Genomic DNA, 24018 nt, shown 5'->3' with positions numbered 1-24018 from the left:
TGGCCTGAAGTATAGCAAGACTGAATCACTTCCTTTCTTCTCCCTGGCTAGCATTTATCACAGTCTCTTCTTGTAAGTACAGTGGATACCATTGAAATCAAACACTTTTCTGTCCCTCACCTGTCCCCAGCTAAAACAGGAAATAAGAGCCGCATCCTTCTAAGGATACATCTCTGTCTAAGCCCAGTGCCAAGGCCATGGAGCTTAAGGAGAGGCTCACTCCTGTTTTATTTGCTCTTCCCACCACCTCAGTGCCTGTCCCAGAATTACGACAGCCTGCAGAGCGCGGTGGGTGGCTGCCATGGGTGCAGCCTGGTGGAAGCAGCCAGTGGGCACTGAATTTATCAGCTCTACCACTGCATCTGTGGCTCACTGGCTTTTGCTGGAGGAAAAGACAGTAAGGTCTTTCAGGGCAGAAGTCCTTCTGTACAATCTACTTGCCCCCAACTCCTGATTTGCCTAAATTCCACTTTCTCCTCTTGTTACCTTAGTCCTTCCTTTGCCCCAGAAGGCTTTCCTGCTTTTCCCTGTTCTTGGATGTGTAAATGCAAAATGCAAGAGGTGTTGATGTGTTACAGCTCAAAGAGAGCTCCCAAGCACCTCAGACTCCCAGTTAAACCAATGTAACAGGAGCAGGAGGCACTGTGGGCCCCCAGCTTTGTTTTAAGTCATTAGCTGTGACCTTTCCTAATATCCATGGCGTTCATCTGCAGTCTTTCACTTGTGAGTTAGGAGGTTATCAGTGACCTGTGATAGCACGGTGTGTGGAGTGAGCTGATGCTACAAGGAAGGTTGTGTGTTTAGCTGCAGCTCTGCTGTTTTGGATGTGTCTGCACAGATAAACCAGCACTACATTTCCCACTAACGACAGCTCACATTCCTGGGACACAGTTCAGAGGATGAGCTGGCCACAGTGCTCAGGAAACATGCACATGTGCTGAGCTCAACCTCTGTTAGACAAGACTTTTGGGGTGGATGGAGAGAGGGTGGATATTGATGCTGGAAAATGGCACTGCACTGAGCAAAGTCCTGATGCTCCCAAAGTATTCAGGGGTTTGGCCATTGCCTTGTGTTGGTAGAAAATATACACTGGGGCTCTGGAGTTACTTGTAACCTGCTGCCCATGTCAGCGGGTCACTGCTGCAAAGCCACCCTCCATGTTTCCCTGACAAAGCAATACCACCTGGCATCTGTGATTTGGTTCAGAGGCCAACCTGGCAGCCCACATTGCATCTCTCATCCCAGGGGCTAATGCCTGGCCTGAGCTACAGCCCTTCAGGGCAGCAAACAGGGCATGAAGAAGGGAAAACAGAATAAAAGAGAGATGGCTGGGCCTGGGTAGGGAAAGGAATTTGGAGCAGGAGCTAGGGAGCACATCTGGGAGCCAGATTCTTCTTTTTGAGCCCACTGCAAAGAGCTGGCTTGGTTAAATGAGAGATGTTATTGTTTCTCTGCTGAAAGCTGCAAAATATGATAAGAGAAGTTGGTCTAGGGTTGTAGAAAGAGGCGACATCTAGGGAAATCATTGTGCTTTTCACGTCTTTTAACTTGGTGAATAGTCTTACCACCCTTTTAGCACAATGAGGCAAAATTTGAGACCCTGTGTTGACCTCTGCACTGCATGTTCTGTAATGAATGTTCCTTGGAGTGGTGCGGGGGGACCTGTGGCACTGACTGCTGTTGGCTTGTAGGATTCGCAAAAGTGAAGCAACTTTTCCTCAGAGCAGAGTGGGTTAATGGGGCTCGGGAGTGGATTACCATCAGAGCTGCTCTGAGCTGGACACCAGCAATTCAGGGGCAGACAAACAAGCCAAGCAGTGAAGAAGCTCTCTGCTGTTTTTCTCTCTTTTAGCTCACAGCAGAGACTGAGCCAGGGGATAGGAGTGTAGGCGTTGCAGAAGTTCACGTGAGTGGATAGTCTCTGGCATGAGTAATTTGTTGGACTGGGTTGGCTTACGTTTGCTTTTTGTCGAACTCACGTTGGCTGAGCCAAAGATAGCATCCTTTTCCTTTTTAAACCCATTTTTCCATATTCTGCTGGCTGGAAGAGGGGGTGCACATGTCTGCAACAATGCCATAAATCCAGACAGAAATAGAATTAGCAGTTCCCTCTGGTTCCGGTGTTTGTATCTGCGGGGCTCTGAGCTTAACCAGCCTGGGCTCCTCGGAGCAGAGCCGCGTCTGTGTGAACCTGTTGTGCCTTGGGACCTGAGCTTGGGTTTTGTTCCAGAACAATATCATAAAACTTTAATAGCAACGTCATGACAAAGTGCATGGGAAGAGGAATAACTTAACCCTCTCTTCCTAAAGCTGGTGTTGCAAGCGCTCCAGTTTGCCCACGCAGGAAATCCTTCCGTTGAATATGGAACACTGTGGGGAGAGAGAAAATTCAAGATTTGTGGGGATGGGGAAGAAAAAGCAAGCAGAAACCTGTCTGTGTGAGGATTACCATTTCTAAAATGTCTTTAAAGTCTGTTCCTGCCCCAGTAGGCCTTGGTGCACATCGGTAGTGTCATTCGTTGGCACTGTTGCACTGCATTATGCTCCTGCATTTGTAGAGTTGGGCTCTTAATCTATGCTGATTGTGTTTTAATTGAATAAATAAATCAGAGTCCAGAATCAATAGAGATGCTTCTACGCTATTTTGTTTTTCTAGGTTTCCTAAGGACATTTAACTTTTACAACCTTATAACTTGTTCTGCAGCATTTGCTAGTCAGCTGTTGTGTAATTGTTCTGGGGAGTGAGAACCTGGGAATAATATGGCCCAGAAATGCTAAGAAGCAGAAATGAAATTGGCTGATCTTCTCATCTACCACCATCCCTTCTCTCCAGGGTCAGGGTACCAAGCAGGTCCTGTGTGGACTCCAGTGTTATTCCTGGATCTGCCATTGGCTTGATTTATCACCTCACATGTTGGGGCCTTGGATGCCCTTTGCATCTCCCCTCTCTTTTCCAGGCTGACTTTTGGCTGTTTAACTTCAAAATTCTCTGGAGTGGAGCAGTCACAGATTTTCTGTCTGAGAAGCCTGTGGCAGTTACAGGCCAACAACTGGAAGATGGAGAAAAACTGAACAAGAGCCATGAAGTGGAAAAGAAGTTGTACTTCTGCAGATTTAAAAATCCAGGTGCCTGCAGTTAGCTAGGAGTAATGGTCTGGGCTAATTCCTGTGAAAAATATTTAAAACAATTGTTTGGATGGAAAGACTTTGACTCTATAGTAAAAATAGGCAAGAGTTGAGTTTGTAAATATTTTCTAACCTGACTCTCAGCCTTTTAAATAGTGTGTTCTTCCATAAACCACACTGGAACTTCCATTTTGTTGTTAGTCAAGCCAAATTTATTGTAATCCAATAAGATTTAATAATCATTAGGAACTAATGAATGCCTCAGCACGTATAAGTTTGGCAGATCAGAGCCTGCCTTACTTTGCATAGCCTGTCTTTCTTTGACCAACTTGCCATTTATGTGTCAGATTGATGACTGGGGAGTTCTTTAAAACAGGTAATGATTGACTGCTCCTAAAATGAAATTTAAATAAGAACTATCTGCAACAGCCAGTGAGCCAAAGGAAAAGGCAAATTTTTGGCTTGGAAAATTGAAGTGACTTGGTGAGAGTGAAGGCAAACAGAGCTGGATTGTCTGTGGGAAGGTGCTGGTATGGTCTGAACAGTCTTTGCAGTTGAAATTAGGTGAGTTGTTAGGTAATTCTTTAGTATTTTTGTTATTGACCTCATCAAGCTCTGAATGAGCTCTTCTGCACTGAGCTCTGTGGTTGCTTGTATATGGAGACTCTTTCCTGTCAGGGGGATTTGCAGATAAGTAAGACATGGAAGAACAGAAGAAAAATAACTCAGGTTGAGAAAAGACTTCCAGTGTAATATTTCACTTGACTCAAGAACTTTGGTTTCTGTGCATGCCCTGATGGTGGGCTGGCTCAGTGGGGCTAGCCCCTGGTACCTACTTTGCACATGGCAGAGATCCTCAGCTGGTTTTCTTAAATTTCCTGCTCCTAGTGGAGCTGCCTAATTCCCAAAGCGCTGAAAATGTTGAGGAGGAAGATGCTTCCTGCCTTTACCTTCCTCTGTGCCCTGTTGAGAGGTCCTGCTGTTGGGTTGGGCTGTACAGCACCAAGGTCCTTCCAGAGGTTTTGGACTAGGTTGATTTATCAAAAACAAAGCATGTGAATGAGTCCTCTTTTAAAATGCTTATTCTAGCGGGGATTGCAGTGCTGCCCTTGAACAGTGGCTTGGAGGTCACATGCTCTGCTGTGCTGCTGAGTTCTGGTTTTTACTTTTTGAGGTGGGTGATGTGGAGGTGAGAATTCATCACCCCTTCCCTTCCAAGTGAGCGTCCCTACCAGCCTGGGTGCAAATGGGACTGGGCGGTTTTGAAAACAGAAAGAAAGCAAAATGTGTTGAATTAGAAAGGGTCCTGGCTGCATGTTGGCATTTTCTCTGGGCATGAGCTTTCCTGCTTAAAAGCCTTTCCACAAGGACCTTACTTATGTTATTTTGTGACTTCTTGTTGCAAATCACACCCTTCACCTTCAATCTGCTAGAAATGGATTGAACTTTTTCACTCCTCCTTGAAGGAGCTCATTTTTCAGATGGAATTTGTGAACAAGTGTTGAATCAGACAGGTACACCTACCAAGAATTGATTTAAAATAAGAATAGGTGCACGTGGCCAGTCACTGGCTGCTGTGGCTTGTAGCTCTGTTCTGTTCGTGCTTTGCCTGGGATGAGGACATGGCAGAAGAGATGCTATCAGGATCCAGGTGCTCCAAGCCTGTCCTCAGCTCTGTTTTCCCAGACAAGTATCCTTCTAAAACACATCTTCTCCATCTTATGGTGTGGGGATGGTGTGACTCTTCACCTCCAAAGTGGATTGCTGAATTGCTAGTCCTCCAAGTCAATTTAACACAATAGGACCCTTGTGGCAAATATGTGAAGAAAGGCCCCAAAGCAGCATAAATTCCTGTGAGATGGAAGCTTGCTGTCAGTTCTGGAGGGAGCTATAGCATTTGAGCATGTTTGCCCCTGCAACCCGAGAGTTATTGCTGGTCATGGGTGCAGCTCTGTGAGGACAGTAAGAAACCATGTGCCAGGCCAAGTAGTTTGAATAACTGGAACTTTTCTTTCTTCTTTAAGGTGAATCCTGGTGGCAAGACACTTGAGGAGAGGCGCTCCAGTTTAGATGCAGAAATCGACTCTCTGACCAGCATCCTGGCCGACCTAGAGAGCAGCTCTCCATACAAACCTCGGACTCAACAGGTTAGTGGCACGTTGCATAAACACAGAGTGGGAAAGGGGCCAGCATTGACTTCTGGAGTCAATTTGCTAAGTGCTTGGTATTTGTTGTGAGCAGGCGTGCCAGTTCCTCCTGATAGCATCCAGATGTGGCTGCCAATGGGGAGAAGGGCGCAGCTGCTCTGAGGGGGCACCGGCTCAAAAGCTGCTGCATCTCTGAGCAAAGGGCCTCTGATCCCGATTGTCAGATTGCCACGGAGATTGTTAGAAAAATACTCTCAAAAAATGGTATTTCATTCGCCTCAACTTTCAACCAACAGTGACTTGTGAATTAAAACTTGCTCACTTCACAAGCACTTTTGTGCTTTTATTTTCTTGCTGGTTTTCTGTTCTGCTAACTTTTGTCTGTCGTGCTGCTAGAAGGATCCAGATATCCACATCTCACGAAGTGGCTTGGATTGGAGCTCAGCTGTCAGGGTGGCTGTAGCCCAGCAAGGCAGACTGGAATTCACACTTCTCTGCTGTGTCTAGACAAGGACTGCAGGGGTGACAGGGACTTGGCTAATTTTTGTCACTCATCTAGGTAGTGCTTGAGTGGAGCTATTTAAGTTCTGGTGAGATGTCATCTATTTTATCAGAGGAAGTGGTGACACCCCGGTGGCACTTTATAAAGGGCAGTTCTTGAGATCTCATAAAATCATCCTAGATATAGATATGTTTGTGCCTTGTCTTTCCTTCCCAGTCTCATTTCTTCTTACATGTGTGTGGGTCTGTAGGATGTATGCAGCTATATGTATGCTGTATTTCTCTTAGTAAAGCCCCGAAAGTCTAAAGTATCAAAGGGCTAAGTGAGCAATAGGTACACACCCACTATCCATACAAGCCTTCTCTTTGGTTTGTGTCTTTTTTGGTTGTTTTCATTGCTACATTTCTTTTAAGTAACTGAGAAGTGATATTTTTGGAGCAGAACCAAAGTAGTGACCGGAGTCTGTTTAGATTTGCTCTTGTTCAAGTCTGCAAATGGAGTAAAAGCAGAATGAAATCAGATTTGTGCTCTTTTGAAAGTGTCCCCCATGCAGGCTCTGATTTTCCGTCCTTTCTGCAGGGACCTCCCTATAAACTCATCTTTCATTTTAGTAGCATGTGCACAGTTATTGCATAAACTTACAGACTTGTCCTTGAAAAAGACACTAATTGGGGTGAGTCAGTCAAAAAGAGCAACAATGTAAACCAAATACAAATCAGCCCTTTTCCCAGTGGGTTTTTTGTTGCGATAAATGAGACGAGTTCTGCTCAGGCACTGTGGTGAATAACCCGTGTTCAGTTTGTTTGCATGGGCCAAACACACACCAGTGCACACTGTTACTGGGGAATGCTTATAGAGTCAAAATGCTGCAAGAGTTGGGCAAAAGAGATTTGTGCTCCCCATTTTCCTGAGCAACACCCACAGTCAGCTCCAACATCTTGATTAGGGACATCTAACTTATGTACCCACTTCATGGAGCATCTGCAGTTTGCTGACAGTGTTGCTGACTGTTTCCTGATGTTTCTTCTTTTGGGATCTGGGGTTCTGTGAATAGGTTGTTTTTTCACTTTTGTTTTGCACCTTTACCATTAAAAGAAAAAATTAAAAATCACAGCATTCAAATGCAAACTTCTTCAGGTTTCTTGAGTATTTGAAGTCAAAGCCCAAGTTTGGGACTTGATCTGACCTCTGAAATTCATCACCCTCCAAGATGACGTGCTCATTCCCATTCATACACGTACTTGTTCCCATAGCTTTCTGCCACAACTCAGGTGGGGGCTCTGCAAACTTGCCCCTGCACTTAGGAGCACCTGGATGGTAAGGCTCCCAGGTACACAACACGCTGTGTGTGAGCTGGTGGTCGGAAGAAGCTGAACTCCATCTCTGGGATCAAATCCCAAGTTGATTTGTTCAGTCTATCTGATTTTTCAGGATCTCTTGGTTAACATAATGATGTTCTGTGAAAACAGCTTCAGCAACTACTAACTAGAGCTGTTAGGAAATGCCAGAGTTGGATGTATCGTCTGCTGTAATTAAAAGAGTACTCAAACGAGTCCTTGAAAGGTGGAACTAGAATGTAAAGCTTTGATATTTTCCTTTGTTTGATCTCTACTAAGTACTAAAACTGGTGAGTCATTTGATGGTCTTATAGTAGGATAATAGATTAGGCTGCAAATTGTAAGGTACTTACTCAGAACATCAGCACATTTATTGGATTACACCTTAGCTGACCTTCCCAGATTTATCAGGATAATGGCTGCAGATAGGAAAAAAGAGCTAGGACTTGTTTTCAGAGAAGATGCTTTCAGTTGTGCTTATGTGGTTAAAGCATTACAATAATTTTATAGGAATATCTTGCCCTTGGGGATACTCCTATTCTGGAATAAGAGAAATTTTATTGTTAAGTTTCTTTTTTATATTATCTTCAAGACAGTTTTAGAGCAACACAAGATAAATCGTAACATAGTCCTCTCTCAGCAGAGTAGGAGTGATGGCAGGGTAACAACAAGCATTTTATTTAACATACGCTGCCCACTGGCATAAATCCATACAAAGGGAAGCTCTTTTGGTCCTTGGTACAAGTTCAAGATTGCAAAGACACACACTGCACCAGGAGGTGCCTCTGACACAGAGGGATGTAATGTTTCTCAGAAAGGCTGGGCCAACATCAACCCCAGACAATGTCCCTTAGCCCTTGCTGTTGAGGGCATGGATGAGTATGAATCTCTGCACCATCCCTGCATAGCTTACCTGGGTGTCACTCTGGTAATATTTTTTGTGTCCTGGGCAGGTGACAAGGACACTGCCATGAGCTGAAACTGACCACCATTAATAGAAAGCAAGGAGAGAGTTTGGACACCTGTGGTCAGCAGTGCCATCCTGCTATACCTTTGTGGTCCTGCCTAATTCAAGGCAGCTGAGTAGGAAAGCAAAGGTGACCTGGGCTGAATCCATATCTTGCAAGTGAAAGTCTCTCTGACTGAATCACAGAAGCAGTCAGAAGTGATTAAAATGTAAGCTTTTTCCTTTCAAAATTGAACATATCTAAAAGCACAGAAAATAACAAGACAAAGTCATCATCTTTAGCCTCAACACAGCAGCATCTGAGGATGTTTTCTGTCATGTGAGGTGGTGTATTTAAAGAATTCAGCTAGAGCTGAAGTCTTAGAAAGGATCTGTGTGACCTTCACGGGCGTGACCAGTTCCAGCTCTCTGGTACAGTAAATTGAGATGGACAAGATGACCAACATGTTCTCAAAATTGCCATGACTGCAGTGGCATATGAGGTTTAGCTTGCCTCAGGTATTCTTGGAAGAACTGCAGATGCATTATGAAAAAAAATCTAATTAATATTTTCTTCCTGTTTGGTGAAGTTTGGAAGTACTAATGTGATGAGTAAAGTACAGAGCTCCTCTTGTGTAGCTGCAGTGTGCTTCTGTGTACATATCACACCTTCTAAATTGCAGTAACTCATTGGAAAGTTCAGAGGCGGAGAACCCACTGTGTCTTTCATTAGTAAAAGACAAGATATTAGGTGCATAATTTCCATGATGGGAGCAGGGGTTAGTCATAAATTGTGTGAACCCCCTAAGTAGAGGCCTAGTGAATGCTGTGCTCATCTGACTCCTCTATTAAAGGGTATTTTCCCCAGTTTTTACCTGTTCTGCTTAAGTCCTTGCGTAAGAGATTAGTGCAGCAAGACCTTAACCAAAAAAACTCCCAAACCAAACATGCCAAATTTCAGCCCATAAAATAAATGTTAGCATTTTCTAAAAAACAAGAAAACTTTGTGACTCTGGAGAAAGGGCTTCCAGCAGGGACTGTGAAAATGAAATACTGGAAATAGCAGCACACGTAAGCTCAGGATTTTTTGTCCCTGCTGTGAATTATGTATTGAATGCTGATTGCTTTGTCTGGAATTGGACACCTACCTTCTGAAACTCTTGACTTTTATCCCAAATTTCCAACAGAATGTCTATTGGCAAAATAGCACTTTTTGGGAGGTGTACCTAATAAGATGTACCTGGTCTGATGGTATTTAAGCTTTTTCTAAAAGCAAATGCTCTGTGGCCAATATTTGTGAAGTATTTAAATAGCAGAAAAATCTTGCTTGACCATGCACCATGGTCAAGATGAAATCTGCTTGTGTACAGCTCTCATAGGCAGCTTGATCCAGAGGGAACTGGGCTGGCACTCTGGAGACCTGTTCCATTCCCAGCAACCACTGCTGTGCTAAATGACCTTGAATGTAGTGTTTCCCCTTTCCTCCTCTCCTCTCAGAGTCTCTTCTGTCCTTGTAGCTTGGCAACCTCTTCAATGTGATTTCCCTCTTACTCCCCATGTGTGTGGCATGTAGCAACGTGGAGCCTTGGTCAGGGCTGAAGGCCTTTAGGTGATGTGGTTGTGCAAACAGGTGGGGAACATGAAGGCAGAGTTAGGCAAGATATCTAAGGATTCATGCCTGTGTCCCTGCCTCTGTGTCCTTGCCCCCAGTACTAGACATCTGTCATTACCCAGCACTTTAAGCCAAAGTGAGCAGTGTTTTGAAGGAAAAGAGGCTCATTCTCAGTGTGAGATACAGAACAATAAAAATGTAAAGAAAATTAAATTAAAAAGTCAGTGATAAGTTTTCATTACGTTTCAAGCATACTGGGAAATAATGTCTTGTAATGACTGGAATTTTAAAGGGATTTAAATGTTTGACAGTGCTGGTTATTCCATCACTTCTTTTGACAACCATTTGGGGATAATAAAACCAGTGAAAAGGCAATGGACGTATTTTCTTGCAGAGTGGTGGGACAGGATTGAACAGTTTCAGCTGTACGATGGCAAACCACAAAACAAGGCAAAATCTTGAGTGCTGAAGACTCCTAGGAGGTCTTTTCCGTGTGAATTTCTAATTTTAGTGCCCCGCTTATAGCTGTGTCAGGAATGCATAACTGAGAGTGCGGGTGTTTTATCTTGGTTTATGCAGAGCTGTGTCTCCAACCATGATTAAAGCTTCCTACCCAGCAAGGGGAAGCACATTCCCCCAGCTTCGAGAAAGATCCTTATGATTGCTCTTGGTTTGGACTGTGAGGCTCTGTGGAAAACATACCATTGAATCTGAACTCAAAACAGCCTGTGCAAATTTGTTAGTCCAGGCTCAGAGTTGGTTTTATTGTTCCTGGTACTTGCCTGAGCCTGGCTGCTTAGGTTGGTTTGCACCAAAAAGATTTTGGAAGCGCAGTCCACAGGGTATTTGACAGAACCCCAGTTGTTGTCAGGAAGATATTTATTTCTTTTAAGAAAGAAAATTTAGGGGTACAAGCAAATTGAGATTGATTTGGTGGGTACAGAATGAATTCCTCCCTCCTGTAGCATTTATGTGACAGAGTTTTATGGTTCCTCATTATTGGACTCAGGAGGATATGGCTCTTTCAGATGTTCAGTTTGGGCTGAAATAGATAGCTTAGCTTCTGCCATCTTCACATGCGATATTTGAGGTAAATAAAAGTTTCCTGGCCTCATTCTGCTGGTCTGAGCACATCTAACTGCTGGGCTTCTGCACAGTTTGGCCAAAGAGTCTTCAGTGTCCAGCAGCACAGCAACAGTATCCAGGCAATGCTTTCCCAGTTGCAAGGGGCTCTTTGTATTTGTTCTCTTGAGGTCTGTGCATTTCAGGTTTTGTAGGCTTTTGAATCTCTTTGTTGTAGGACAGAGGGGCTTGTTGGAAATAAGCTCATCTTCTGAAACTGAGAAGCATCCACTGTCCATCCTAAAGGGTTGATGACCTTGTACAGTAGGACAATCCAGCTACTCCAGACCTTTTGTGCTACACAATGCTTTTCCTGAAGGCTGTGACTGCTGCCATTTTGCTGACTTGGATGGCTCATGTGGACACAGAGTGGCTCACAGCAGTGTGCCCAGGCTGGCATTGAGCTGGTGAGCTCCAGCCCTTGTAGCAGCATCAGAGGGCTCATGTAGGCTCACTGCAGGGTGCTGGCTATGGCTGTTCCAAGTGGGCTGTGACCCTTTTGCCATAGTCATGGGCATCAGGAATTGCATGGGCTGTTCTGAAGATGGAATCACCTCTGAGAACTGTGTTCCTGCTTCTGGCTGCAGCAAGCTGGCTTTATGCTGTCTGGAAAATCCGTGTGGATTACTGAAAGTAGGAAAGGAAGCATCCCATCTGGAGCAATTTCAGTAGTTTCCTTCCAGCGCTTGAAATGCAAAGCCTCTACATCCAGAAACCCTTCCTCCTGCTGTTCTCCTCTCCAAAGGCAGAGTGACATTCCCACCCCATGTGGGTGGCATTTGAGGTGGTCCCAGGGTTGGAGCTTTCTGGGAGGATCACTGCAGGTGCGCTGGCAGTGAGCAGCACATCTGTCCTGCCATCCCTGGCATGTCTGTAGACAGAAGCGTGCACAGGACAGGGATGTTCAGCCATGAACGTGTGAGCTGGGAGGCATAGCCAAGAGATGATTTCATGTATGTTTGGATTTGGTCTTTCTCTGTAAGAAGGGAAACCTTCCTGCAGTCATCAGCTCCAGCCGGTGCGTGCGGCAAACTGACGCTGCTCTGATTAGCAGATCCCTGAATCGGTTGCATCTGCTGGTATGTATTAAACCTTAATCCTTTTGATAAGAGCATGTCCGTGAAGATTTTTAAAGAAAGTTTTCTGAGATCCCAGATTATCAGCCTGTCACAGATGAACAGGATAAGAGTGACCTTTGCAGGGTATTACTTCTTCCTCTTGTACTATCATCAGAGTGAAAATAAATCAGCACTACTCCTGCTATTTCTTTTTCTGATATGTAATCAAGTTCACAGAAATATCAGTAAGGTTTTCTTTCCCCTTTTTCCCTTTCTCTTTTTCTGCATCCATTTTTGTTTTCTGCCTACATGTTTGGCTAAAGCTTTAGATGACAACTAGTGTTGAATATATTGGACTTTAAAATCTGTGCAGGCATCTCAAATTTGTGTATGAATAAAGACAAACATTTACTTTGGGAACAGTGATAAAAAGCAAATAGTACTTCATAATTTGGTCGTTTTCTCATTCCACATTTGTGATTGTTTTGCTGTGAGTGGTTGAAAGCGGGTCTCTTACTCTCTAAAGGTCAAGGCCTTCTACCTATTGTTAAGTTTTGTTTTCTATCTTTTTCCCCACAATGGGACTGAGCTGCTGTAAGCCATCATTTCAGGAAGCCTCTCATCATTTCCCCATCCTTGCGTTTTGGCACTCACTATGGCTTGGCACTCTCCTCAAAGGGCCGCGGCGCACTTCACGAGCTGTCCGTGTGTCCAGCCAGCAAAGAGCAGCTGCCTCTGAGGCAGGAACCTGTGTTTTGTTGGGATGCAGGCTCTGCTCGTGTTCTTGCATGGGTCGATGCATCTGAGTGCTTCAGTGGCATCAGATTCACCACCATGACAGCAGCCTGTGAGGTGGGGAAGTACACTGGCTGTCTCATGGGCAGGGGAGGAACCAGGGCTCTGGGAGATCAGATGACTTGGTTTGTGCCTGAGTCACCAGAGGATCTGAGGCCACACTCATGGGCACCCTGTCATGGATTTATCTTCATCTCCTAAGCCATGGGAATGGATGGGCAAAGCATGTGTGAGAATACCCCCTGCCAGGAAGATTGAAAGAGGTCTTGGGTGTGGGAAAACGCATCTATCTCTGTCTTGGAGTATGTGAACCAAGCAGGGAAAAAACCCCCCTTGTTTCTTCTGTGGGAAGGTGTTGCTTGATATGCAGCTACAGTTTTGTGATTTCCAGTCAACAGTTTTCTTGATGCAATGCCTTGACAGCAAACCTACAAGGACTCAAAGCCTCGGGCCCTGAAAGTTGTGGTTTCCTGGATCTGTATCATCACTCTCTGATCTCCCAGCACTCCAGAAGTGGGAATCTGTTTTTCCCACCTGCATACGGCTGGAAGTTGAACTTAGTCCTTTGGCACAAGGCATTGATTTCCCCATGTGTAGCAGCCACTCTTCTGCCCAGTGCCTGCCAAAGAAATAACTGGAGTGTTTTGAAATGAGCGCACAGTTGATGAATTCTTCCTACCCAGCACCCATTGGTGTCCAGCAGTTGGCTGCTCCCCACATATGGATTGATTTCTTTGACCACTTTTATGTGGGTGTGTGGGAGGGGTATCTGTGTGAAGAACTCTGTGGCTGGGGAGGATGGGCTCAGATCCCTGTCTTGGGGAGCTGCAGGGAGGTGCTGCTGTCCTTGCTTGGCCCATGGGGTGGCCATTCTGCACACGTGCACAGCGAGCTCCAAGCCTGCTGCGTTTCTTGCAGGCAGCTTGAACTTTTGCTCTTCCAGACTGTGCTGTAACCAGGATCTCTGACCTGGAACATGGTTTGTTTGGCTGAAACACACAGAAAAATGCCAAGGCTAATACTAGGGGGAGAAGGGAAGCAGGGGGGCCAGTCAGGAGAGGTAACAGATGAGAACAGGAAGGGTCAGAGTCCGCTCAAGACGCAAATCCACAAGTCCATAGGAAATCAGGCTTCCTTTGCTCTGCTCTCTATGGTTTCTGTTCCTTTTGTGTTGTGTTTGTCTCTTCTGTGCACAGGAGGAACCAGCTGCGTTTCCCTCCCTGCTAGGGAAAGGAAATAGCTCAGAGCCAAGGGAACAGCACAGCGGCTTGTAGAAACACCTGCATGGCAATACATCACTTGGGACTTTGCTCCCACTGTGGACTCTGCTGGCCATATTCCTCAGGCCATTTCCACCAAAGTGGGAGTGATGACTTTGTGATTCATGCATCACACTCACAGCAAGGAGGGCATTGCCTTGGTGTGCCTTCAAATTGCTTCAAATCTATCCAGAAACCATTGCAGGTGTAGATCCTGTTGATGTGAGTTCCTATGGAATTGTTCTCTTTAGAAAAGGAGGGCAGCTGCTTTCTGCAGTGGCAGTTTCTAAGTACAAATGGAAAGGTGAAGGCTCAAACACACTGGGAAGCCCTGGTATTTTAAGTATGGCCTTTATGAATTTGTCCTTGTAAATTACTGCTGCCTGTTTGCAGGATTGCTTGCAGCTTTCCATGTGCTTATCCTTGTTGTGCCCTGAGGTGGGAGAAGTTTGGTTCTTTTGTTCTGCAAATGGAGAACTGAGGCACAGAGAGACCTCCCAGCTGGTTGTAAAACAGGGCCTTGGACAGACATCAGTGACATTCTGGGGTAGGGTTGTCACTCCTTGGTCCATCCTGTTCTCTGTGGTCTGTTTTTCTGAGGGTCTGCCCTGCCAGAGAGGGAAGGACCTCTCTCTGGAGCCCTTGCTGGCCATTCCAAAGGCAGATCAGGTCTAATCACAGCCTTATTTCAAGCTGGGCCACCTGTAAGGACCTAGAGCTCCACAGAAAAGTGAGACGTGGCCGTGCAGTTTCTACATCAGACTCTGCTACCAGTGTGTAAATAAACCTGATCCATTTGTAGCCTGAATATGTCTCAGGATTGTTCCAAGATGTTCTAGTTCAAAACCTAGTTCATTAAAGTAAGAGGCAGAGGCATCTGTGAACGGTTTGAGAAGCAGTGTGTATATTTTTTCTTATTGATTGCCTTTTGCCTTCCTGTCTGGAACCTTTCGAGAGATGACTGGGATGCTGAAAAGCATTGTCTCTTTCTGTATATTAAAGCTGCCTAGGCTAAAAAAAACCCCAACCCACATCTAGCCTGTATCTGAAAGCCATGAATTGATAGATCCTTGCTATAGCTCTTCAAGTAACTGTAAATTACTCCAGGCTGTTACAGTTTCATTGTAAGGAAGTTCCTTCCTTGACTCAGACTTCTTTGCATCACAGTAAAATGCAATTAGGTGACGTACTTATTGTGGCTTGGAAGCGCTTACAATTCTCTCAGCCTTATGTTGTCAACTTTTGCTCAATAGCAGGCTTGTGGACTGTGTCAGTGTGCCTGTGTTAGCATATATTATCACCATATGGTGTTTCAGTAGTGAATAGGAAACTTCTATGAGTATGTAAAAGAGGATGAAATGAAAAAAAAAATATTACAGTAAGATAAAACTAACATGCTGCTTCACTGCTGAAAGTTAGCTCTCTTAACTAACTGCTGTTTCTATGGGAAATCAATAATGTGTTGGTCCAATGGGTATTACTGTCTTCCCCATAGATTTAAAAACAAAATCTAAACAGAAAAATGACCTGGCCAGAAGAATGAAATTTTGAAGCAGTTATAAATACTTCTGCCAACGTTTGCAGTCTGATACTGATTCCTCCCTGCCCAAACAAAATATTTTGTGTCTTACGATGAATTCTTCACTTGGAAGGAAGTAGTTTTGTGTGCATAAGTACAGTAAGAGCAAGGGCAGGTTGTGCAGTTTGCATGGTGTTATGTGTAAAGACAGGTAGGATTGTTGCAATCATCTCACCTGATGCCAGCACAAGCCAGGTCAGAGACTTTGCTATCTTGCCATAAGTAGCACTGTTGTTACTCTTTGGGTTGACAAGAGGCTAAGTATGTTACCCCCTCTTGAGTGATTTGTAAGATGTTGATGAGAACCCATTCCTGTCCCAGGCAGCTCAGAACCATGAAAAAATGTCATTTTGTGTACCAGCAACCACTCCAGTCATCCTGGGGTCTCAGGCAATTCTGATGCCTTCTTCTAAAACCATTAACTTGTGATCCAAGGAGAATTCAAGAAAGATGGGAGGCACAGTTCTGTATCAATCCAGCAGAAAGCCAGGATGCACACGCAGCTTCAAGCTGTGATTATCAAGAGGGCAAGAGAAGATGCTGGAGTTGATTACTGTGCTGGTTTGCAGAAAGATCAACTAAGCATTACATGGAATATCTGTGCAGTTAAGACCCTTTTACAGTCCTAAAAAGTGGTAGAAAAACAGTTGTTCAGCTGGATTTTTTTGAGCACTGTGTAGTTCAGCGGGGAGATAGTACAGATATTGTTTTGAATTATATTTAATCTTCTTCTGGAAAGATTTTGACTGGAATGTGCATCAGCAGCGCATGTCCAAAGTGCAAGACAAGGATCTGGCTGTGGAAAAGGGTTACCACAAAGATCACGGTGTTTTATGAGGCCCCGGTGACAGAGAGGTGCTACTGTGCTTGAGACAGCACTCTCTGCTTCCTGAGAAAAACTGTGGAGATACCACACAAAGGATGAATTTTTAAGTGGTTCTGTTGGGTAAATGTAGATCACTGTTAGGTTTTGGAGGTATTTGGAAGAGCCAGAGCCAGCACCCCAAAGCAGGACTGTTTAATACTGGAAATCATCAGACTTTCTGGCAAGACTTGCCTTTGACAAGACTTGGCTTTGACATTGTTGAGTAATGTGGTCATTTCTAACTAATGGCAATAAAACTTTAGGGAACACCTGCTGTTTGGATATTGAACATATGTGTGCGTGCTCATGTAAAATCACAAATGCAGGCAGGTCTAGAAAATACAATTTATATTTGGCATCTTTCCTACAAATTGTATTTCAGAACACCTTAAAGTCTTCCTGTAAATAAAATCATTTCAGAATTGAGCTCATTAATGGAGAGAAGGACATGAGGTAAGGCACAAAGACAAAGGAGGAAAAAGGTGGCTTTTGTTTTGTTTAGCAGGCTTTTTAAAGGCAAAGCATCCATTTGATGAATTCAATCATTTGCTGAATGTACTCGATGATTTCTCAGGAGGACATATGGAAAATCTCAGGAGACTGTCTGCATGATCGGAGCTGCATGGAGCCAAAAACAAAATGATGGGCTGATCGCTTAAAAAGTATAAATGGAGGGAACATCTGAGGATCTCTGGCTGTTTTCCTTATGAGGCAGTGCTGGATTATCCCCTATAATCAGTGCTTTCGCCAGCCCAGTTTCAAATAAATTAAATGTAAATATCTCATTGCTTTCTTTGGGTGATTATTCCAGACAGAAATGTATACAGCTGCTAAGATCTATTTGACTTCAGCATTTCCTTTCTTAATTTAATCTCCTTGTTCTGAGTGACACTTCATATATGTGTCCATGCATATGTCCTCGTACCATATGGATGCATTCCACGTCTACACATACGAAGTGCGAGGAGGTTGAAATTCCCCAGAACAGACAGAGCTGTAATAAAAGGACTGACAGACTGGGTCTGTAATATGCCTGACCTGACAATTAAGCAAACTTATTACCATGTCAGCCTGCCAGATGGATCATCTACTCATGATGTAACGTGTGTTGCTTCTTGAATGTATTGGGAGTGCAGTTTCCTATTTTATGTTTGTTGAGCTGAGAAAGGGAGAGGGAAGAGACAGTTTTATTTGAACTAAACCCACTCGTTTTGAGTGTGTTTAATGATAGCAATATGTGACAGATAAAATAAAATCCTAGGCCCTGGTCCATGTTTATTTTAATTTCAAGAAATGGGGAGAGATGGAAGAGATAAAATTATAGGCTAAAAATGTCTCTTGATGTAAAATAGCAGCTTGAGTCCTGGAGGGGCTTTCCTTGCTGCACCCTGCAGGGTTCTCAGATACATTTGCCAGAGCTTTGCCAAGTAGGTATTTGGGGCTTTGACTATGAGAAAAGTCAGGTTGGACTGATTTGCATCAGCTTTATAATTGTTTACTCTTAGCTTATTAAAGGTAGTAAGGCTACACCAAAAGAGTGGGGAGGAAAGCAGTGCTCAGTCTGAAGCATCTATCACTAACCTGGACTTGCTTTCAACCAAGTCCCACCCTGAACCTGAGAAGGAGGTAAGTTGTTCTCAGTCCTTTGTTGTAGATGTGTCCCTGAGACTGCCAAACCTCTACCTGCTGTTGTGTAACCTTGGCTGAGCCATATTCTGCCTCTGGGCTGCTCTTCTGTTAAATGGAGAAAACCCCCATTTCTTTGCCCACCTGCTCAGTGTGCAGTGTGTGGGCGAATGTCCAGGACCTGGTGCAGTGAGGATGCAGAGGTGATGTGCTATTTGTGACCTTCAGTGCTTGCATCTGGGCCACTGGGGTTTTATTCTCTCTGCTCTTCCATGACAGCAGCATTGGTGGATTGGGATAAAGTATCTCTCTCCAAGTCTTATGCTGAGCACAGCCTCGCAAGTTTGTGCAGCTGTTTCACCTTTCTGTGTGGCCTGTTGGGGTCAACAGCACTGAGGTGCTGTTCTCCATTTTAAAGCTATTCTCTGTCTGAACAGCTTAAGAACACTCTGTGTATCCAAACCGGGTCCCTCAATCTGCTCATACACCTCTGAGGAGCTGTAAGCCAATGACCAAGCCAAGGAAACATGAAGGTGATCTCTTGTTCTGCAAAGATGGTTGAACTGGCTTTACAAGTGGAATGTTGTGCCCAACAGCTGGGAATTTTTCCTGCACACAAGTGAAGAATGGTAAGAGGGAGACAGTAAAGATTAGTGCTCAAAACTGCCACCTCCTTTGGAGATGCATTGTGTGAGGATATACCAGTGCATCCAGCACTGGCTCCATCACATGCTTTTGCCTCCATTAGTTGGACTTGTATCCAGAAGACACTGCAATTTCACTGTTGGAAGACTGTCCTCTGGGGAATTTTTAGCATCTTATTTACTTGTCTGGTTTTCTTGAGTGTCTCAAATGCTGGCTCTTGTGAAGACTCAGCTTCATCTCTGGCTTGGCTCATTTGATGAAAGCATTTTGGTATCCTGGACTCAGATAAATGCTCTTGTTGTGGAATTTGTTGTCTGCAACTGAGCTTGGAGGGGAGTTGAATCTGGAGTGTATTTGCTCAAATACATTTGGTCCCAACTCATATCATTATAGTGTTGGTCAGCTGCTGGTGCTTTTTTAAAGACAGAAGTAGCACAAGTCTGGTTTTTAGAAAAAAAACCTGCCTGCATGAGAAATTAGAATTTAAACCTTTGCTTTTCAGTGTCTTTCTCTCATGTCAGGGGATATATGCCTGAAATTAAGAACCTGACCCTGCCTGCCCTGTGTCAGATGAGTGGTCACTCCAGCTCAGTGTTCTTCCCCATAAATACCAAAGAAAGAAGACAGGAGTGGTGCAAATTCATATCTACATTGCCCCAGAATATTTCCCTTTATCTAAGAATGTGCTGTTCACAGAGAACTGGCTTGATTAAAATTATGTCTTAATATTCAGTCAGGGATTTTTCCTCCATCAGATCATCCAATTGCTTTATGAGCGTGCAAATCTCTGGAATTTAAAACATCCCATGACAAAGAAGTTCAGTGGAGGTGGGGCAGACCCACCTTATTCTTGATGTTTTCCCTTTGCCTCCCTCAAGGGTGGTTTCCTGTTGCTTCTTTCTAGTGCTGGAAGTGACAGAATAATCATTCCTCCTGTTTGTACCAGTCGCAGACTTCGCTGTCTCTTTTCAAGGCTCCTGGGATACTTGGTTATTTCAGAGGAACTTGAAAATTTTAGGTGCAGTAGCCATTTGTTTCTGATTAGGTATTGCTGTCTAGCTGCCAAAAAAGTGGAAGTTTTGGCACCTGTGTTATTTTATTTTTTATTTGCTATTGACTTACTCTGAAGCAATGGCTTAACCGTGGATTTTACTTATTAGAGGTGAAGTCTGTGATTTGGCTGTGGGACTTTCAGAGTGACTTCCATAATGCCCTGGTTTTTTCTGGTTTGTTTTGGTGGTTTTATTTGTTTGGGGTTTTTTTTTCCCAATCATTGCAGGATTAAACAATTTGACTAGGTTTTGACCTCTTTGCCATACTTTTTGTGTGATAGTTTCCAAAGGCAGTATCCATGGGCACTTTGATGCTTGCAAATACAATGTGATAGGAGAGATACAGGATGGCTGAATTGGGAGAGGTCTGATGCAGCCACAGCATTTTGGAACAAGATGGGATCTGCTGTTCTCCCTTTCTTCACAGATCTCTGACATGTCTCTTTATTTTCAGTAAGATTTTTAATTTTTCTGGCATTAAGTTTTCCACCTGTAAAACAGAGGTGGTAATAACAACATATCCCACCTGGCTATCTGACTTCAGAAAGGATTTTCAAATCTCCAGCTGAAAATTCTTCTGCAAGCACAAAAATATTACAGTTTTGCCAGCTTATGCAAAAAATGGTTTCTTGCAGTGAAACATCAGTATATCAAACACTTTTATTTTCTGTAAGGGAATTCATCAGACTCTTCCAAATGTGTTAGGTAATGTTTTGCATTATAGATTGTGTGCTGGTAATTTAATTTCAAGTTCTATGCAGAGAAGAAATTGTTGAGTGTACTTTAGTGATTTATACTATGATTTGATCAGTGTGTTAGTAGTCTGGCAGATCTTTACTTCCAGAAACATCTAAGAGTTCAATACATTAGAGATGAATAAGCTATGTACATGAACATGTGTGCTTTTATTGCTAAAGCTAAATTAAAACTTGAGCCCTTTTGGGCTGAATTAGCCAGCACTTCTCCAGCTCTTTTTCTGTCTTTCAAAACTCCTCTGTGCAACCAGTATGATTCTAATGTGCTCTGCATTATTTTTCTGCTTTAGCATGAAGACCTGGAGAGACAGTGAAAGCTCTGTATAGAATGTATTGTACAGTGAGGGAGGGAGCCCAACAAAGCTAATTATACAGACACTCCCACTCTATTACCCTTTAGAGAAATTGAGCCTAACATTCTGCTCTGAAGCTTGTTAAACTATTCTTTTTGGGTGCAAGGAGCTTATTGAGGGAATGAAATAGCTACACTGTGTAATCAGAATGGGAATTGGAGCAGATCATTATATTTACTCATTTGATTAGCCATAAAATAGCTACTGAAGTCCCCATTTTAAATCTGCTTAGCAATTGTGCAGCAGGGCAAACTGGGTCTTTTAATTAGAAAAGAAAAGAGATTGCAGTATTTTTTTATAAGTAATAAATATATAAACACACACATTGTGATCCTGTTTATGTAAATAACCTCTTCCCTGTGGGTGTTCTTGCCTCCTAATTGTTCAGGGTCTGTCTGCTTCCAGCTGCAAAGAAAAAGGGAATGGCAGATCTACACTGGAAAGCACAATGTCTGGGACTTAAAATCCAGCCAGAAATTTAGATTAGCCATTAGGGTAAAACTGCTATAGAAGGGATAGGTAACCCCAGAAAAAGATGGCGTGGAAAAGCAGAAGGTCATTGATTACTGGAGGGACTTTAGGTCAGGTTGTGCAAAGGTCTTTCAGGAGCACAGGGTCAGTCCTGCCTTCAGGGAGAGGACTGGACTGAACAGTCTCCTGAAGTCCCTTTCAACCTGTAAGATTTACTCAAGAGAGGTGAGGCCATAGTGCATCCTCAGGGGTTGCCTTGAGCAGGTCCCGTTCCCAAGGGAGCTGGAGTCTGGGCGTGCTCAGGCAGGGGCAGTGCATGCCCCCCCCAGACGTCTGAGACCAGCAGGTTCTGAGCTGCCTTGCAGGCACTGCCTGTCTTTGTGCACAGCCACAGCCAGGGGTGCCCTGCTTTCTCTCTAAGAAAACTCAGTGCCCAGCCACTCTCCAGAAAGGCTTGGAAAGGAGCGATTTCTGAAGGTTTCATTTTCTGCCTTCCTTCGTTATCTGAGGAACTTGCAAATCAGAGCAGATGTTCCAAAGGTAGTGAGCTCTGTAGCCACTGGTTTCTCTGTTCAGGATGGCCACTGTCTTAATATTTCCTATGTATAAAATATGCCTTTAGGAAATCAAAAGCTGTGAAAGTATTTCAGCTTTTTATTTATTTAATTTGGTTTTAAGACAACCTGAAACAGTGAAACAAGCTTGGTTACAGAGAGTAGACTTGTTTTTAAAATGGATTAGACTATATGGAGGGCTGACCATTGGTAAGCATCTGTTGTACTTCCGTGGGTCACTGAAAAGTCATGTTCTTAATGACAATAACAAAATCTTTTTTTTGGTGTTGCCTGTGGATGACAAGACCTTTGGGCAGCAGGAAGGGGCACAGTAGAGCTTTACCATTACCACTGCATTCATTGTAAGGGATGAAATAAGTATTTGGCCTAGTGACTCATTTTTTCTGTGGACATATTCTCCAGTATTTCCTTTTTTGTAATTGATTGAACTGGTCCATGGGTTAGAACCCACTTGCAAATGCCCAGAAATCCTACTGTGTTGAGAAGTCATGTCCAGAGAGGCTCAGAGCAGTCCCTCCCAGATGTGCTGGAGGGACCTAAAAGGCCACACCTCAGGGAAAGAAATGCCAGCACTGGCTGTTCTGCATCTGCCAAGAAAGATGTTGGTGCCTGGGGATTGTTACTCTGGCATTGTTCCTCAGCACTAAATTGTACAAGCAGGACATTGGGCCAAATAAAAAAAAAAAAGGCGCCATTATCGGGCCCCAAATACCATTAGTTGCACCTCCCTGGCCAAGAGAACAAGCATCTAACTATAAAGGGGTTAGAAGTGTATAGTAAATTTTAGTGAATGTCTAATTCTCTTTTTAATGTGGCTGGGACACCTGCAGTGAGCTGGGGCTAGTTCTGCATTGCCCTGCGTCACTGCAACCACCTCAGGGCCCACCTGGCTGTCAGGAGGAGCAGGGGTAAAGAGAGATTGCATGGTTCAGTTTTCACTTGATTGTGGCAGAAAGGCTATTAAAGGGCTTTCTCTGAAGTCCTGCACACCTGTAGCTGCCACTGAAATTAATGGAACTTTTGACATTGATGCCAATTTTTCTCCTTTTCTTTCCATCCACCATTCTGCTCATATCCTTTCTGTGCCACAGAAGAGATCCCTAGTCTCACCAGCACAGTATATGCAGAATAACCAGCCAAGTGAGGATCCTGGAGGAACATTTTTAATGTTACATCTCCCCTTGGATACATGCCTTTCCCAACTGAGCGGTGGCTTTGCACCCGGGGAGGCAGGGTTTGTGTTTGGAGCACGTCTGTGAATTGCGATTGTTGACTGGATCAAGCTGTCACTGTGTCACTTAAATGTTACAATCTCTCAAGCTGTCATGATGACTTTTAAATTGAAGCAAAGGTGATGGCTTCCTTCTCACATTAACAGGCACGCCATTTCCAGAGCTGTGCGTTCTGGCGCTCTGCCGCCTGCCTTCTGCTTTGAGGATTTTTATCCCCCCAGCCTCTTTTCTGGGGTTATTTGTATCTCACCTCCCTGGCTGCCATGAGGGCACAGTTAGATCAGGACACACAGCTCCATGCTTTCAGTAAGCCAGGTGTTTCCAGCCAAGAACGTAACTTTCCGTAGTAATTTGGTGTTATTTGCATAGGATTCTCTCCCTTCCAGGGAAAAGTATACTCCTGTAATCTGATCTAAAAGGGCTCCTAAAGGAATATTCAGCTATTTCTCTAGAAGTATGTAATAAATTTCCCGGGAGGACTGGTGCTCTTCTGTGTGGTGGAGGAGTGAGAAAGTATTTAGTGAGATTTCCCAAGAGACGAGCCTGAATGTGTCTTTTCTCTAGACATATCTGCTATTATTGCTTATTGCAGGGACTTGCTGCAGTTTACAGAAGGAGCTTTGGCTTTGCTGGGGTTCTGCCACTTCAGAAAGGGCTTTCTCTTCTGAAGAACTGATCTCACTAATGCTTCAGTCCCAACATGCAGTGAAGAGGTGCTGGGTTGGGCTGCTGAGATGGTCTCACATAGGTGGAATGAGCTGCCCTCAGGAATGAGCACACACAGAATCTTTTAATCTGTGAAGTGAAGGCAAGAGCACAGCTGTTTCTGTACATGTCCAGTTGTATATGTTGGGAAATCTCTGGATTTTTTCCAAAGACTGTGTGAGCTGTGTTTTGGCATTTGCAAAGCCAACAAGTCTGATGCATGTGTTCACTTGACTGGCAGTGGAGAATTCATTGC

At 44.0% G+C, this 24018-nt stretch overlaps 1 protein-coding gene across 31 annotated transcripts in view; it reads left to right on the top strand.

Annotated features, from left to right (window-relative positions):
• Window positions 1–24018, top strand: part of LPP (LIM domain containing preferred translocation partner in lipoma) — a 332937-nt gene that overhangs the window by 161413 nt on the left and 147506 nt on the right. For 25 of the 31 annotated variants that reach the window (XM_069024202.1, XM_069024217.1, XM_069024216.1 and 22 more), the window contains 2 exons: window positions 4216–4300; window positions 5151–5273. In XM_069024202.1, the coding sequence (XP_068880303.1) occupies window positions 4216–4300; window positions 5151–5273 (208 nt within the window). The remainder of the gene's footprint in view (window positions 1–4215; window positions 4301–5150; window positions 5274–24018) is intronic. The other 6 variants (XM_069024223.1, XM_069024226.1, XM_069024227.1 and 3 more) reach the window with 1 other exon arrangement.

The sequence above is a fragment of the Aphelocoma coerulescens genome, chromosome 9 (assembly GCF_041296385.1).
Source record: "Aphelocoma coerulescens isolate FSJ_1873_10779 chromosome 9, UR_Acoe_1.0, whole genome shotgun sequence".
Classification (NCBI taxonomy): Eukaryota; Metazoa; Chordata; class Aves; order Passeriformes; family Corvidae; genus Aphelocoma; species Aphelocoma coerulescens.
This window is presented reverse-complemented; position numbering and strand designations above follow the sequence as displayed.